General features: G+C 46.2%; 1 protein-coding gene across 3 annotated transcripts; it reads right to left on the bottom strand.

The window, feature by feature from the left end:
• Window positions 1-315: 315 nt before the first annotated feature.
• On the bottom strand, window positions 316-16971 carry ATPSCKMT (ATP synthase c subunit lysine N-methyltransferase). Of its 3 annotated transcripts, none has more exons than XM_047729013.1 (5): window positions 16861-16971; window positions 12857-13143; window positions 9662-9799; window positions 8334-8384; window positions 316-928 (listed from the first exon to the last, which is right to left on the bottom strand). In XM_047729013.1, the coding sequence occupies exons 1-5, from the start codon at window positions 16874-16876 to the stop codon at window positions 764-766; spliced, it is 657 nt and encodes a 218-aa protein (XP_047584969.1). In that variant the 5' UTR covers window positions 16877-16971; the 3' UTR covers window positions 316-763. The 3 variants fall into 3 exon arrangements, with proteins under 3 accessions (XP_047584969.1, XP_047584968.1, XP_047584970.1); XM_047729012.1 differs by lacking the exon at window positions 16861-16971 and adding an exon at window positions 15176-15998; XM_047729014.1 differs by lacking the exons at window positions 316-928; window positions 16861-16971 and adding exons at window positions 6305-7917; window positions 15176-16344.
• Between the last annotated feature and the right edge of the window lie 66 nt (window positions 16972-17037).

A 17037-nucleotide genomic window follows, 5' to 3' on the forward strand; every position in this document is an offset into this window, starting at 1 on the left:
TAACCCCACCCCCCTCTCCCAACCCCCTCCCCCTATCAACCCTCAGTTTGTTTTGTGAGATTAAGAGTCACTTATGGTTTGTCTCTCTCCCAATCCCATCTTGTTTCATTTATTCTTCTCCTACCCCCTTAATCCCCCATGTTGCATCTCCTCTCTCTCATATCAGGGAGATCATATGATAGTTGTCTTTCTCCGATTGACTTATTTCGCTAAGCATGATACCCTCTAGTTCCATCCACGTCATCGCAAATGGCAAGATTTCATTTCTTTTGATGGCTGCATAGTATTCCATTGTGTATATATACCACATCTGCTTTATCCATTCGTCTGTAGATGGACATCTAGGTTCTTTCCATAGTTTGGCTATTGTAGACATTGCTGCTGTAAACATTCGGGTTCACGTGCCCCTTCGGATCACTTAAATCATATTTTTTATAATGGGAAGGGCTGTTCACACGTTCCTGCACATGAACGCGATAGTCACTCGTTCATGTTTTCATATGTCCGAGTGCCTGGAAGGGAAGGAGGCCACTTTTTTAAGTACAGCATGAAAACGGACTTTAAATCTACCTGCTGTTTTGACTTCTGTTTGTTTGGCAGAAGTTAAGGAAAGTAATAGTTTTTCATTTCATACTGAAGAAAAAATACACTCTTTGCTGAAGACACAGCTGGAAGTCTCTGTAAAATCAAAGACCACCAACACTCGGAAAATCGCGCTCAATAATGTCTACGTCTCCAGGATCGACTGGAAACGCACGGGTCTTCAGGGCCTCTTGCCTCTCACGGTGCTCACATCGTAGGCCCACACGGTGTCCACACCCTCCCCGGTGATGTGGTCTGGGGTCCAGCGAGGGAAAGGGAACCGGCAGGCAATGACTCTGGCGTCATCCTTAAGCTCCAGCGCAAGTTTCTCCTCCAGCTGCGGCATCTGGGCAGAATGACAGCTGTTACTTCAGTAAGCGGTGAAGCAGAGGGAAAGATTCCTAAAGGTTCTTTTGGATCTGAGTGCCTGGAAGTAGCTGTGCAAAAATTAGGAACTGTAGGGGCGCCTGGGTGCCTCAGTTGGTGAAGCATCTACCTTCGGCTCAGGTCATGACATCAGGGTCCTGGGATCCAGCCCTGTATCAGGCTCCTTGGTCAGCAGGGAGCCTGCTTCTCCCTCACCCTCTACCTCTGCCCCCCACTCGTGCTCTTTCAATCTCCCTCTCTCTCTCAAATAAAATCTTTAAAAAAAGATTATTAACTCCACATGAGATCCCTTCGGGGCATAAATACATTACCAAATGATCCATTAAAACACAGAAGTCATATTAACAACAGGGGCACAGGGGTGGCTCAGTCAGTGTCCAACTAGATTTCAGCTCAGGTCACAATCTCAGGGTCATGAGACTGAACCCCACCCTCAGCAGGGAGTCTGCTTGAGATTTTCTCTCTCCTTCTGCCCCATCTCCCCAGGAGATAAAATAAAATACCCTTATTTAAAAATAAATTAAAAAATAAAAAACAGCTTTAAATTATCGGCCCATCTAACATTTTAATCTACCCCATCTCAACTATTTAACACATTTTCCCACATGTTTTAACATCTTGGAAATCGGGATACCTCTTACAGCTGACATCGTCTTAGAATTACAACTGGCGGTATTTTTTTTTTCTTTTTCAATGGCAATGGTACATCCTAAAATTAACAGCCTCTAGACTCAGTGAAATATGGTTCTGCTAAATTAGACCATGAAACAATATGCTCATTCTACTAACTTGAAATACAATGAAGTATTTCATAATTCTTCAAAATTTATCTACAATGTAAAACTTCTTCATTGTCAACATAACATAAAAAGTATAGCATGGAAGACAAGGGGAGTTAGAGAGGAGAAGGGAGTTGAGGGAAATTGGAAGGGGAGGTGAACCATGAGAGACTATGGACTCTGAAAAACAATCTGAGGGGTTTGAAGGGGCAGGGGGTGGGAGGTTAGGGGAACCAGGTGGTGGGTATTGGAGACGGCACGGACTGCATGGAGCACTGGGTGTGGTGCAAAAACAATGAATACTGTTACGCTGAAAATAAATTTAAAAAAAAAAAGAATTAAAGCCTGAAAATTGTTAATATAAAAAAAAAAAGTAAAACCCCCTGATGTGCCACTTTTGTATCCTTTGATCACCAATCTACCTGCCACAAGTATTGACCCTGTAATTATATCAGCAAATTAATAACCGATTAAAAACTGATCTTCTGGGGCGCCTGGGTGGCTCAGTGGGTTAAGCCTCTGCCTTCGGCTCGGGTCATGATCTCAGGGTCCTGGGATCGAGCCCCGCATCGGGCTCTCTGCTCAGCGGGGAGCCTGCTTCCTCCTCTCTCTCTGCCTGCCGCTCTGCCTACTTGTGATCTCTGTCTGTCAAATAAATAAATAAAATCTTAACCAACTGAGCCACCCAGGTATCTAAATAAATAAAATCTTTAAAAAAAAACAAACTGATCTTCCAATCCTACCACCTTTACCTCCTAAGACTATTTTGTCACTTCTTCTGTGATTGTGAAAGAATTTCAAATGCACAGAAAAGTCGCAAGACTAGAACAAAGGATTCCCGTCTGTCTTGACCCGGGCTCACCGGTTTTAAACAGCTCATGAGATTCGCCCCCGTCCTCTGTGGATATTTTTCCTAAACCACTTGGGAAGAGGCTGCATACAACATGCCCCTCGACTCCTCAGAACATCCGTATTCCTAAGACGCCGCCCCGGCTCAGTTACCAAATTCGGAAAATTTAAGGTTGTATTCCAGTAATAATGGCGATAGCCTTCCTATTTTGCCAAACGTCCCGATAACGTCCTCTGTGACACTTTCCCCCCGAGGTCACGCTGCGTTTAGCTATCACGCGTCCTTAGTCTACTTTCACCTGGAACAATTCCCCTATCTTCCTTTGACTCTGATGACATCTTTAGGAAGACGGGCCAGTGAGTCACCGGTGGTCCTCACCTCGGTTCTCCTGTTGTCTCCTCACCTCCGGCTCATGACTGGGCACATGCATCTTGGGCAATGCCCCACAAGTGGGGCTGGGAGCTTCTCAGGGCCCTGTTGTCGGGTGCCCATGGGGACCTTCTGCTTTGAGAGTGATGGTCACCACCCAGTTAGGGTGATAAGTGCTATCTCCACAGTGGGGTTACCAATTTCCCCTTATAACGAATAATATTTCGTAAGTAGCTCGAGATGATGTAAATATCCTGCTTCTCACTGAACTGTCCCTCAATAGATGTAGCCCTCGTCATGATTCTGGCCCACGTTAATTTTCACTAGATGGTGGCAAAGTGGCAATTTGCTGATTCCGTCATTCCTTCTAGACTGACAGTCAGCATTCTACTACAAGGAAGAGCTCTCCCTCCTCTCTACCTGTGTGCCTACTGCCGTTACGTAGGAGCACCTCGATGACTGTTCTGTTTAATGGTTCTAATCTACCATCATTCTTGTTTCCTCCGATGCTCAGCCTGTCCCAGTCTGGCCCCGGGCAGCCACCTCAGGTTGGCCTCTCTCTTCCCTGGATGCGCCCCAACAAACACTCTGAACTCTTCCTCATATTGGGGCTCCACAAAATGCCCCAGGCTTCTGTATCAATCCCCCTCCTCAGCCCTCAGATCTGCCGCCTCTCAGACATCCCTGGCTCCTCTAAATGGGAAATGGTATCTTGAAACCAAGATCTGAGCAAAAATGAATCCCTTTAAAACTAACCAAATAAATCAAGACAAACAAATCAATAGTCCTTCTACAAAGACTTTATTCCTGACCCATATCTTTAAAAAGTGGCTTCGGGAAAGTCCTCCATGTGACCTCCGGCTAGAGTGAGCCAAAACTCCTGATTCTTCATGACAATTAATACCAAGATAACCAAGAATAAATTCCATTACGGACGGGATATTTCTACTCTTTTCACAGCCAATAAAAGATTTCTTAAAAAAAAAAAAAAAAAGTTTTGTTCCTCAAGGGAAAAATGAAATAAGCAAAGAATGAGACAATATGTGTTTTTCCAAAATATCAGAGGGGTTTCTTACAGTAATTTTGTTCATCAAAAGGATCATTGTAAACCTATTCATGTTATCGTTATTATTTTCTCTTTTACAGTTTCTTCTATTTCCCAGTGACTGTCATATGCTAAGTCAAGATAAACCTACAAGTGAAAGGAGCTATTTCAACAGTAAGAAATTAACTGAGTCAATCACACATAAATATGCAGTGAACCTGGGTTTTGATATCACCCACAAAGAGAGGCAGCAATGTATCATGTCTGTCTAATGGAATTCAAAATTATTCGTACAATTAGAGGCTTCAAAGCGACACGAACTCATCATATTCTAATTACAACTTCAAAACTTTAAATGTCAGTTGAAACCAGCTCAACGATGTAAGACCAAACAGCCATGCCCATGAGCAGCTCCCGAGCCAAGCGATAGCTCCCTCCTCCCTAAAACACTGGCTTGGCTTGGCCTCTAGGGTAACCCCCACCCCACCCCTGGGCCTTCCTCCTGCCCAACTCCTCCTCTGGAGTCTTTACGGAGCACCCCTCATGTGTCAGAGGCCGGAGCTCAGGCCTTGCCCGGGTCTGCCCTCTCCCCAGGGGAACCTCAGCCACTCCTGGCTTCAGCAATTTCTGGGAACTGAGGCCAGTCTCCAGCCCCTCCTTCCTGAGCCCCAGGCCCCCCTCTACCCACCACTGCCAGCCTCAGAGCTCCACACACATCTCAGGCTCCCCAGTCCTCCCTCTCCGGGATCTGCCTGCACCTTCCCTCGCTCAGCGACAACTGCCAACTTCCAGTTGCTCCGGCCCAAATCCTGGGCGAAGGGCTCCTCCAGCTCCCCCGCCCCACACTGGCCACGCCAATGCTTCCTCTTGGTTTCATCTTCCCAACGCACACAGAACCTGCCCGCCTGTATCAGCTTCTGCACACTGGCACGAGCCGACCACGCCAGCCACTGGGCTGCCCACAGGAGCTCCTAACCTGTCACCCGGCTCCCACCCACGTCCGTGTCCACACAGCAGCCTGGGACCCTTTGCCCCCAGGCAGGTCCTCCGCTCCTCCGCTCAAAGCCGCCAGGGCTCCTGCATCCCAACAGCACAGTGTCCTTCCCACCCCGGCCCCGAGCTCCTCTTTGACGCCACCTCTCCCTGCTCCTGCCACACCCACCGCCCTGCTGCTGCCGAAACCCAAGGGGCACCCAGTCCTGGGCGCCTCTGCGGGTGGCTCTGCCTGGCACGTTCCCCATACCTCCATGTGTCCCCTTTCCAGGGACACGATCTCTGTCCCTCCTTCTCCTGCTTTACTCCACCCACAGCACTTAGCCCTCCTCTTGGACACTTTTTTTTTTAAGTTGTTGTTGTTTTTTGGTTTTTTTTTTTAAATAAGCTCCATGCTCACTGCGGAGCTCAAACTTACAACCCTGAGACAAGAGTCGCGTGCTCTACTGACCGAGCCAGCCTGGCGCCCTCTACACAGGGACCTCATTTAATATCTGCTCTCCCCACGGGCATCTAGGCACCTCAGGGCAGGGATGTCCCTCTTGCTCACTCACTAAAGGATCCCAAGTCATCAGAGAACGGCTCTTTGTGGCACCGAATAAATACTTGTCGAATGAATGAACAAAGGACACATGATCCCGTCATGAATCATTTATCTTCATCAGAATACGATGATAACATTTATGCTCATCAGTTCACATCTTGATTCGTAACTAAAATTAGTCCTTGAGGTTATGAAATTCAATACCCCACCACCAAGTGTCCTTACTGGGTACGTTTACTCATGACAAGTATTTCCTGAGTCGCTGCTCTGTGCTGGTGAGGCCACGCTGGGGGTAAGCTCGCTCTTGAACTTACATTGCAGTGCCCGCGGCAAACCTGCCAAGGCTACCATGTAAAGAGATGTGTGATAACTCACCCCGGAGAAGGGAACAGGCAGCCAGTGGACAGAAAATGAGGGCACTGGGGTTTGTCTCACGAGGCAATCAGGGATGACTTCCTAGAGGAAAGGACAGCTGACATGTGAGCGGTCAGGAGGTGCTCACCAACTAGGGCCAGAGCTGGGGGGACTGAAGCCAGAGGGAAGAACACAACTCACACTGCAGATCCAGGGGCCAAGAGAAGGACAGAGCGCTGACGCGCAGAGAGCGGAGGGAGGCAGGGGAAGCCACTCCGCACCATGCCTCGGACTTGGTGGAGCCTCCATACCTTATCCTCGCTGCTTTTTTAAGCAGTTAAGACGTCCCAGGTGGGTTTCACCCAAGGACAAGACCTATTTCACATTTGAATAGAGGAGCAGGGCTAGAGTTACCTGTGGTCATCTACCACGCCCGGTGCATCTGCCAGGCCCAGATGAGAGTCCTCACCTCTGCCGGGTGGGAGCCACAAAAGCACAGAGCTGGTAGGAACCACTGGTGTGCTATCGGGAGCAGGGCAAGGACCGGTAACAGCAGGCTTCTACCCCTCCAGTTTCCTAAGCATCCTCTAGGCTCCCCCGTGGCCTACATGTGGCTTGGCTGCCACAGGGAACACAGGTGCCACACAGGATCCGCCGAGCCACGTCACCATGCTGACCAGCGCCCAGACAAGGGAAGTGCGCTTCCTTGAAGACGGCCCCATCAGGGCCCCCCAGACTCCGGAGAGCAGATCTGGCCCCCTGACCCCCCAGCTGGCACTTTCCCTCTTCCCCTCCACTGCGTCCACATAGGCAAGGCTCCGTGAGGGTTAAAAGCAGGGCCCTGCACCCATGAAAGAGTCCCCACGGGTCCTGTGAACACGCCCCCTGGTGGGAAACTGGCTGAGTCCCTCTCATCCCACAGTATGTGGCTGTCCCGTATTTTCCACTGCTCCCCTTTTTCTTAGGAACAGGGAGATGCCACAAGGTGTTTATTTAAGGTTTCCTCTGTGTACAGGAAAATGGACAGTAACTGCAAAAGCATTCATCAAAAACAGAGGCCTCTTATTTCCTGAGTGAACAGCTCCAAAAACTTACAACGCTCAAACATGGTAAAACGCACACGGAGCTGGAGCCTACATGCCACGTGGCGATGACGTGCCCACACCCCCAGGCCACTGCTGTCCACCCCACACCCCACCGCCCTGGGGCATAGCTGCTGTGGCCTCGTAAGCCCACACCTCAGGCCACCACCGGCTGGCCTCGCAGGATGGCATGAAGTCATGGTAAACATCACCTCTCCCTTTAAATAAAGCGTGCAACTCAAATTAAATCTGTTTGACCCAAAATGCTGCCCAAACACCATCAGGAGCAGGTAACCATCAAAGGCCAGGGCAATGCTAAGGTCCCAAACAGTTCCTTTAAAATGACAACGAATCACGCCCCTTTGCACTTCTGTAACAAGAGGGTGAACACCCACGTTTTGTCTTAATTTGAGGCTTACTGAGAATTCCAAACATTTAGAATCCTGCTACTTTCAAGCACATGTAACAACAGAACTTCCAAATTGACTTTAAAAAAAAACACAGAAGTGGCATTGTCCTGAAGTTCCTGATCGTTAGGATAACTCTCCCAAGCACAGCCATCTTCTACAAAAAGCTGTGACTAAGGAAAAAAAAAAAAAAACACAAAAAAGCTAAATTCCCCTTTTTTTTATATTACAAACTATACATAGCAGTCATATTGTGGCATTTCAGCAAACACCCAATTTTGCCACGATTATTATGGCGACAATTACAGAAAAATCAAATGGGATTTCTCTCTGTGGTCTGTGAACCAACAATTACAATAAGAGTGTCCTATCCTAGTCATCTTTCCAAAAGCTAAGTTTGGAGCCATTTACAACACGATGCCATGGCATCTCCACTTTGTAAAAGGTAATCTAAGTTCGCTACAAATCAGTCAGCTGAGGCCAACCGAAACGAGCTGCCGCTTGCTGGCTCTGGAAACAGCCTCCCTACAAAATCAGAGTAAGGATCAGCTCGAAGGAACATGCCATTAACTCTCCCAAGTGACTTCGGCTGGCTGTTAGGTGAGCAACCACGGAAATCAGCAACCACATTAGACACCGGGAGCTCATAAAGTAGTTTCCAGATTGGAGTTTTTAGGGCTTAGGGAGATCATTGAGAATTTCATCCGAGGCCAAAGTTTTAACAACATGACTGACTCTTCTACAATTAAACTTTTTAAGGCCCCGAGGTACTTCGTCAAGCCCGTCAAGTGAAATCCAACGTCCCCCACCCCGAAAGTCTGGGGTGCCGCCGTCGGGCCCCCCGGGGTGGGCCGGCAGCCACACGGAAGTGTCCTGTCAGCGCTGGCCAGTCTGCTCAAGACCTAAAGCCAACCAACCAGGGGCAGGGGCCACACACTCACCATCTGAGGTACTCCGAAAATAATGACGTTCGAGTACTGTGAGAAAGTAACCTAGAGGAGAGGGGGAGCGAAGCGCAGGTTAGTTTTAAAAGGCCAACATCAAGCTGAACGTTTGTTTCTAAAGGACCAATTCCCCATTTCGTCCAACGGCAGGTTTCCACAGAGTGGCTCCATGTGAGATCTCACGAGGAGAAGCCACGTTCATGCTCCTGTTAATCTGACCCACTGCCGCTGTCCAAACACCTCCCTAAGTCACTGCTGTCACCCTCGAGGATGCTCCTGGCAGGGCCTACCAGGGGTCATCCATCCGAAACGCCAGTGACTCATCCAGTGACCAGCTGGTGGCCGTGCGGTTGGCCTCGGCCACCTGGGCCCTGATGTACACTTCTTACCCTGCTCCACCATATGCCAAACGGGCTCAGCAGGAACGTGTGATGCTAGACACACACCTGTCTGTGACGCTGAGCCATCTTAAGATTCTAGGCCCCCTCCTCTTCTCTAAAAGACTAAGTAAAAAATGGTATAAAATGATCTTTAGTTGAAAAACTGAGAGAAAAGTGCTTTGCCAGTCAAAATTCTTATTACCCAATAAAAGTCTTATCTACTCTATAGAGGGATCGTTTATGCATAGATAGTCTAAAAAACAATGCAAGCAAAACTCAAGTGAATTTTTATAAGCTACTGATGACAATATTACAATGGGAAATTCTTATTTAAGAAAAAGCATTTCATGGAGCAATTCTAAAGCAAAATTACAGGACATTCTTTTTTAGAGTACAAATAAACTTGAAGTATCTTATACATTATGAAGACCAGAAAGAACCATGACAATGTAATCAGGGGATTCTTTTTGGGTGGGGACGGGATTCTCTCTTTTGCACTCATCTCTCTCTGTAGACACACATGTACACACACAGCCACACACAAAAACACACCTCTGTGTACGCGCACACTTGCACACATGCACACAGGGTCTACCATCTACCAAGAAGGCCATTAACAAGTTAATTCCTGGATGATAATTTATAAGATTTCCAAATGAAATAAGTATCTCATCATTTTGTAACGAACAGAAAGGAAAACTTTTTAATTGAGCAAATTCTTAGAATTCACATGACCTATTGGGTCTAAGACCTTAAGCTTCTACTCTAAAAGTGTTAACGTATAAATCTATCAATTTAAAAAGTGTTCACATTTCATGATGCTGAGATATACACTTGTATCTTAACTGTTTTTCTTTTAATCATACTAATTGTTTTTAATCATACTAATTGCGAATTACAAAGTTTTGGTCGGCATTTCCTAGGAGCGTCTTCTGCCTTACATACCTTCCACAAGTCTGAAATATAAAACTTGGCGGAGTCCTGCACCCCTTCTCGCCAAGCACGGTATCTGGAGTACCAAACCAGCCATGGGTTTAATTCATAGCCAACGGCTCTGAATCCTGCTTTTGCAGCTGCTATCACCTGCAAAAAGAGGCCAGTGTTTATTCAAGGTAAGAAGAAAAACATCAACCTACGGAATGGAAGATCTCTGCAAATGACATCCAATAAGGGGTTAGTATCCACAATATGTAAAGAACTTAGACAACTCAACACCAAAAACAACAAATAATCCAATTAAAAAGGGGCAGAAGACGTGAAGAGACATTTCTCCAAAGAAACGTGCAGAGTGGCCAACAGACACATGAAAGGATGTTCAGCATCACTCACCGTCACGGAAATGCAAATCCTGACGACAATGAGATACCACCTCACACTCGCGAGAGTGGATCCAGTCAAATACATAAGAAACAAGTGTCGGTGACAACGTGGAGAAGAACCCTCACGTACTATGCATGGGAATGTGAATTTGGTGCAGCCTCTGTGGAACAGTATGGAGGGTCCCCCAAAAATTAAAAACAGAAATACCATATGATCCAGTAGTTCCACTGCTGGGTATCTACCCAAAGACCATGAAAACACTAATTTGAAAAAATACATGTACATCTATGTTTACCGCAGCATTATTTACAATTGCCAAATTATGGAAGCAGCCCCAGTGTCCAGTGATAGATGAAGGGATAAAGACGATGTGGTGTATGTACATATACACAATGGAATATTACTCAGCCATAAAAAAAGAATGAAATCTTGCCATTTGCAACAAATGGATGGATCTAGAATGGTATGATACTAAGTGAAATTAGTCAGAGAAAGACAAATACCCTATGATTTTACTCATATGTGGAATTTAAGAAACAAAACAAATGAACAAATATAGAAACAAAGAAAAAAACCAGACACTTAAATACAGAGAATAAACTACTGGTCCCCAGAGGAGAGACAGGCAGGGGGGTGGGTGAACTAGGTGACAGGGATTAATGGTGCACTATCATGATGAGCACGGAGTCATGCGAACAATTGCTGAATCACTGTATTGTACACCTAAGACTAATGTAACACTGTATATTAACTATACTGCAATTTAAAAAATAAACTTAAAAGAGTTTTTTAATTAATTTAATTAAAAAAAAAAAAAGAAAAACAGCAACTTAACGTGCCCCACTGATAGGACTACTTCCTATTTATGGTCTATAATCACAAAATGTCCAATCAAAAGGCACTTCTTTTGTTAAAAAAGCCATTTAAAGATAGAACTCTGAAACTATGTAGCTTTGCAGACAAGACAATGCTGACTTAAACTCAGTTTTCATGTTTTTGTTGAAGATTTCACCTGGAGCACCACCACTGTCAGGTTTGCTCTGGACAGAACATTTTTGGATTGGCCAACCCCTGGCTCCGCCCAACGAGCAGTCCCTGAAAGCCCAGCACCCCTCTCCATCAGTGACAGCAGAGCAGCGGACAAAACGAATCAGCTGGGAGAATGTTTTGTGAACTAGCTCTAATCTTCGATCAAAATGACCTGTCAGGGGCACCTGGGTGGCTCAGTGGTTAAAGCCTCTGCCTTCGGCTCAGGTCATAATCTCAGGGTCCTGAGATCGAGCCCCGCATTGGACTCTCTGCTCAGTGGGGAGCCTGCTTCCCCCTCTCTCTCTGCCTGCCTCTCTGCCTATTTGTGATCTCTTTCTGTCAAATAAATAAATAAAATCTTAAAAAGAAAAAAAAATGACCTGTCAATGAGAACCTGCAACTACTTACACACTTCCTTAGTACTTAAAGACTGTTCACCCCAAGTTGAAAACAGGTTAAAAGTAAAAGGGAAGGAGTCACAATACAGTCGACTGCAGAAGGCTACAGGCCTCTGTAAGCTGAGGACAGTGGGCTGGTCCTGCAGTCCCTGCTCATTCTGTCTTCCCATCACTCCTCAAGGGAGCATCCTGAAGGAGCAGTCCACCCACAGTAATTTCCCTCGTTAACTATAGTGTTACCCCCTTAAGGAGAAAAGGAAACCACAAAGATACTACTCAGATGGGTAAAGCATTCGTAACTGGGTTGGGTTTTTTTTTTAAGATTTAAGATGTGGGGCTCGATCCCAGACCCTGGGATCATGACCTGAGCTGAAGGCAGAGGCTTTAACCCACTAAGCCACCCAGGCGCCCCCATAATTGGGTTTTAAAACTTCCTCCTGGTTCACAGATATACCTCTTGATTTCCTAAAAACAAACAAGTTTTTTATGTTCTAAATATGCTTATGTTTTAACCTCATCCTGGCTATCTGGGTCATCAGGACAGCACGGCTCCAGCGGGTGGTAAAAGGAGTCAAGCCCCTGCTGGTCTCCACCCAAATGTTTCCAGAACAGGAGCCCTGCTACTGCTATCCTCACTTTCCGAGTCATCCCTGGATGGGGTCCTAAGGATGGTGCCACCATGCCCATGGAGGGACATGCTGGGGACACCCGCTGGCCAGTGGCCTTGAATCTTACTTCTAGGTTCTCCGCTGGAGTCAGGGAGCTGAGATCACTCAAAGTCTCATCTCTGGATAAGTGAGGGTTAATGCACTGGCTCTTTCCCATTTTAACTCTACATGACCCCACAGAAATCATTACAATGTATAAATAAAGACAAGTATAGAAGCAAATGTCTATGTTAAACTACAGGGTTCCATGTTTCCTCTAATTAACACCACTTCTCCTGGCCCGGGTTTTTTTATTGGAAAATTTCGTAATTACTAATTAATTGCTCCTTTTTACCTGGCAAATCTACAGAGCACTTCCACCTTTCAGAAAAATTAAATCTGAGAAAAATAAATTCCAGTTCATGCTGGAGGGTTTGAGAGTTCAGCCAAACACACAAAATAAATGACTTTACTAAACCGTCCGATTTAGCAGGTCTTGGCATAAACCTCATAAATGAGGTGAAGCTGGGATGGGCTAGATGGGTGATGGGGATTGTGGAGGGCACGTGTGATGAGTACTGGGTATGAATCGCTAAATTCTACCCCTGCAACCAATACTACAATCTATGTTAACTAACTAGAATTTAAATAAAAACTAGATACAAGAAAGAAAGAGAGAGAGAGAAACGAAGCAGGAATTTTAAAACCTCTAGTTCAAAACCTTCAAGCGTCTTAGCATAACTCACAATACGCCCGTCGCCACTGCCAATGTCGACCAGGGATCCTGTTCTGCAATGCAACATTTTCACAACATTTTCAATCTGCTTCGTAGTTGCAGGTACAAAAGGCAGACAAATTTTTCGGAGGGCTGGCGTTAGAAATGGTGTGGCCACGGCATACACGGCCACCAGCGTCCCGCCAACAATCCCGGTAAATAAGAACCCCCAACTGCTTTTCTTTGAACCATTGGCTCCGCGACTTTCAGGTGGGACGCATCCTGACTCGTTTTCTTCAAGGACTTCTGGGGGTGCACCTAGATGGAAAGCAAGCAGGAAACAGGTACATCACACCAATCTGAAATCCAAGGTAGTTTTTTTTTCTATAATTCTTCCTGACAAACTCATACTGTTTAAAGGATGATTTAGCTAAACACAACCTAATTACAGAGGTAGGATTCCATGAGTTCTAAATTCCATCAACTAAATTGAAGCGTTTCTGAGAAAACGATTCAGTTCTAATGGGAGACTAACTAAAATCTTTTCTTTCCAACTTACTAATTTTTTTTTTTGAGTCATTCTTTGAAAAAAAATGTATTCGGGCATCTGGGTGGCTCAGTCGTTTAAGCAGCTGTCTTTGGCTTAGGTCATGATCTCAGGGTCCTGGGTTCAAGTTCCGCATCAGGCTCCCTGCTCAGCCTCTCCCCCTCCCCCTAAAGTATGTATGCACACACACTTTCTCTCAAATAAATAAATAAAATCTAAAAGAAAAAAAGAAAACAATGTATTCATTCCTCTCTGGCATATTATGAATTTAATAAAAACACACATTAATACAGATGTGAACCATGAACTCCGTATTTTCATAGTTTAGAACAAAACTTCACAAGTATTAAAATGTCTAATTACCACCCTGTTTCCAATAAGATACACAGATTCCACATCCAACTTGGTTAGGTGTCTACAGTCCAGATGCACTAATACCAGTGTCAAATAATAGGAGACCAAAATCTGGTTTCACAAAAAAAAAAAAAAAGGTATGGTAATAAAAAGATTTTTGAAGAAGATCCAAAAAGAAGAAATGATAAAATCATTTCAATCCACCAGTGTGGAATAAAGCAAGCTCCATCCAGTCACTTGAACACAGAAATGAATGAAACCTGAAACATACTTCTCCTGAGTTTTACCCTTTAAAATACAGTCTTAAGAGGAACTCAAGTTCCCAGGACTGAAACTGATTTGAAAGTGATTTTGAAATTGATTACAGTGGCCCAGCATAGCAAGTAAGAGCATGACCCCCAGGTGAGGATCTGGGCTCTGCACCTGACTACTGGTATGACCCTTCATCTCTGGGAACTCTGCATTTCTCATCTGTAACATGGGGATTACAGGGTCACTGCAAATTAAGCGAATGGATGCAAGGGACACACTTAGAACATGGCTTGGCACATGCTGACCGTGTCCACCGCTGGCTATGTGCTGAACCCTACAAGGAACAAAGCCGCCCAGAAGCAGCTCCCAGTCTAGTAGAGAAGAGAGGGCCCAAAACACAGGAATCATAAGAAACAGAAGACAGTAAGGGGGGGGAGAACAAGAGATTCTTGTCATTTGAAGACGTTAACATCCATGGTTTCAGGAATTAGTAAGCGATTCTAAAGGCCCATTGGATTAGTTTCCCAAAGCTGCAGTGAGAAATCTTAAAGTAACCCGCACTTACTATCATACAGGTCAGGAGGTCGGACATCTGAAATGCATTGGCAGCACTAGGCTCCTTCTAGAGGCTCTAGGGTGGGATGGATTTGGTTGCCTTTTCCAGCATCTAAAAGCCACCCACACTCCCTAGCCAGTGGCCCCACATCACCCCAACCTCTGCATCTATAGGATACCTCTGACTCCCCCACCTACCTTTTCTTCATAGGGATCATTGTGAGGACACCAGGTCCACCCAGACAAGCCAGAATGAATCTCCCCATCTCAAGCCCTAACAACATCCCATTTATAAATTCTCTTGTGTACTATATTCACAGGTTCCAAAGATTAGGACATGGACCTGGGTGGGGCGGGGGGAGCCTCTGCCTACCATACCTGTGAAATATGGTGATCTGTTACAACTTGTGAGGTACAGGGGTGAACACATGACACACGAAAAGCTGGCCTGCTGCAGTGAGTCACTGCTCGAGGCCACTGACCAAGCACCGGCATCTCAAACAGAGAGGAGCTTTGCTCTTGACACCTGAGGTCCCCTGAAGTGAGTTTTAAAACTGGTTTCACAATGGAAACAAGAACAAGAGTCTCCTGCTGGTGCTGGAGATAAAATAAAATTAAGATAAGGAAGGTGACGGTGTTTACCAGAAAGCAAGAGTTTGAAGTACATTTGCAGTTAGACTTTTCAGTATCATAAGGAGGACTTTACATGCCATAGTAAATAGTCATGCATTTGACTGTTTCTTAAAAAAGTCAAAGTACCACCTGTCAGACCTCTGCAAAATTATACTGTCGGTATTCCGATTATACAGCACAGTGGTTAAAAGGGTTTGAGTCATAAAGTTCTGGAGTCACAGAACTTAACTAGTGTGTAATATTGGATAAGTTTTGGCCAAGGCTCGGGCTCTTCGCCTGTAAAATTCAGAAATAAGAGTGTCCTAATGGGATTATTGGAAATAGATAAATAATAATGCATATAAGACAATGCTCTAAGTAAGAGAGTAAGTGATGACTGTTAGCTACTGTTACTGTTAGTGTCAGTACTATGGGTGCAGGGGGAGCTCCGTAATTTTTAACAGCTTCATATACCATACAATGTGCCCATTTAACATACATACTCCAAAGGTTTTCAGTATATTCATAGATATGTGTAACCATCACCAAAGTCAATTCTAGGACATTCTCATCACCTCAAGAAGAAACCCCTTAAATTTTAACTATCACCATCCCCGCCCCCTTCACAACTTAGCCCTAAACAACCACTAATCTACTTTCTGACTCTACAGAGTTTCTGGAATTTCACGGGAGTGGAATCATATAGCATGTGCTCTTTTGTGACTGGCTACTTTCACTTAGCGTGTTTTCAGGATCCATGGATTAGTACAGCAGACCCTTGAAAAACACCGGTTTAAGCTGCACAGATCCTCATAAGCATGTATTTTTTTGGATACACTATTGTAAACATTTTCTCTTGTGACTTTAACAACATCTTTTCTCTAGGTTACTTTATTGTAGGCATACAGTATGTAATACCTATAACATACAAAATACGGAAACTGGCTTCCCATCAACGTATCAGCAAAGTTTTGGGGGAATCAAAAGTTGTACATGCATTTTCTGCACTTGGGGTCTGACTCTACAGGTTTAGACCGCACGGGTGCCCCTAACCAGCGCAACTGTTCAAGGGTCACTGTACTTTATCACTTTTTATGCCCGAACCTAACCCTATAAAGTACGAGGTCATGACCAGGACCCTGAAGCGGCAGAAGGGATTTCGAGGACAGAGTACTATCAAGACAGAATCAAGATTGGGAACTTAGCTCTGGGCTGTGCAAACTTGCTTCCTACCGGCTGTCTCACGTTGCCCGAGTTACTCTTTGTGCAAAAAGGGAATTTATTCAACAAACACTTAAACAGAACGTGCTAAGGGCCAGGCACTGTTCTCCCTGAACCCTTTCTGGAGCTGTGCCGGGCAGATGCTCTTGTCACTACTGCCTTTTTTGCAGGCAAGGGAACGGAGACACAAAGCGGTTGTCACCCCGAAGCCCCAGCTAGCAGTCAGCGGCCGCGCTGCAGGATTCGCACCCAGCGTGACTCCGGTGCACAACTCAGAACACCGTGGGGCACAGCCCGCGAGCGGCTCGTCCCAAGGCGCTCCGGACAGCTCCCGGCAGCGGCACGCGGGTACCAGCGAGCGCCCCGCGCCCCGTGCACCCCCGGCTCCCACTCCCGCCCGGCCCGCCCCGGCCCGCGGGGTGCTCTGCAGCCCGCCAGCCCCACGTGGGGCCCGCAGCCGCCACCCCTGCAGCCCGCCGCCCCAGCCGGCTCACCGCCTCCGCCCTCCATCGCGAGACTTCCTGCGTGTCCGGGAGGGGGGCGGAGACGGAGGCCGGGAGTAGGGGGAAGAGAATGGGAATCCGGGTGGGCTCTACCATCGTCCCGGAGCCGGGGTGGGACGGAGGGAGAAAGTAACGCTATAAGGAAAGGAGTCCTCGTTGGGGACCCAC

This window comes from Lutra lutra, chromosome 5 (assembly GCF_902655055.1).
Source record: "Lutra lutra chromosome 5, mLutLut1.2, whole genome shotgun sequence".
In the NCBI taxonomy this organism is placed as follows: domain Eukaryota; kingdom Metazoa; phylum Chordata; class Mammalia; order Carnivora; family Mustelidae; genus Lutra; species Lutra lutra.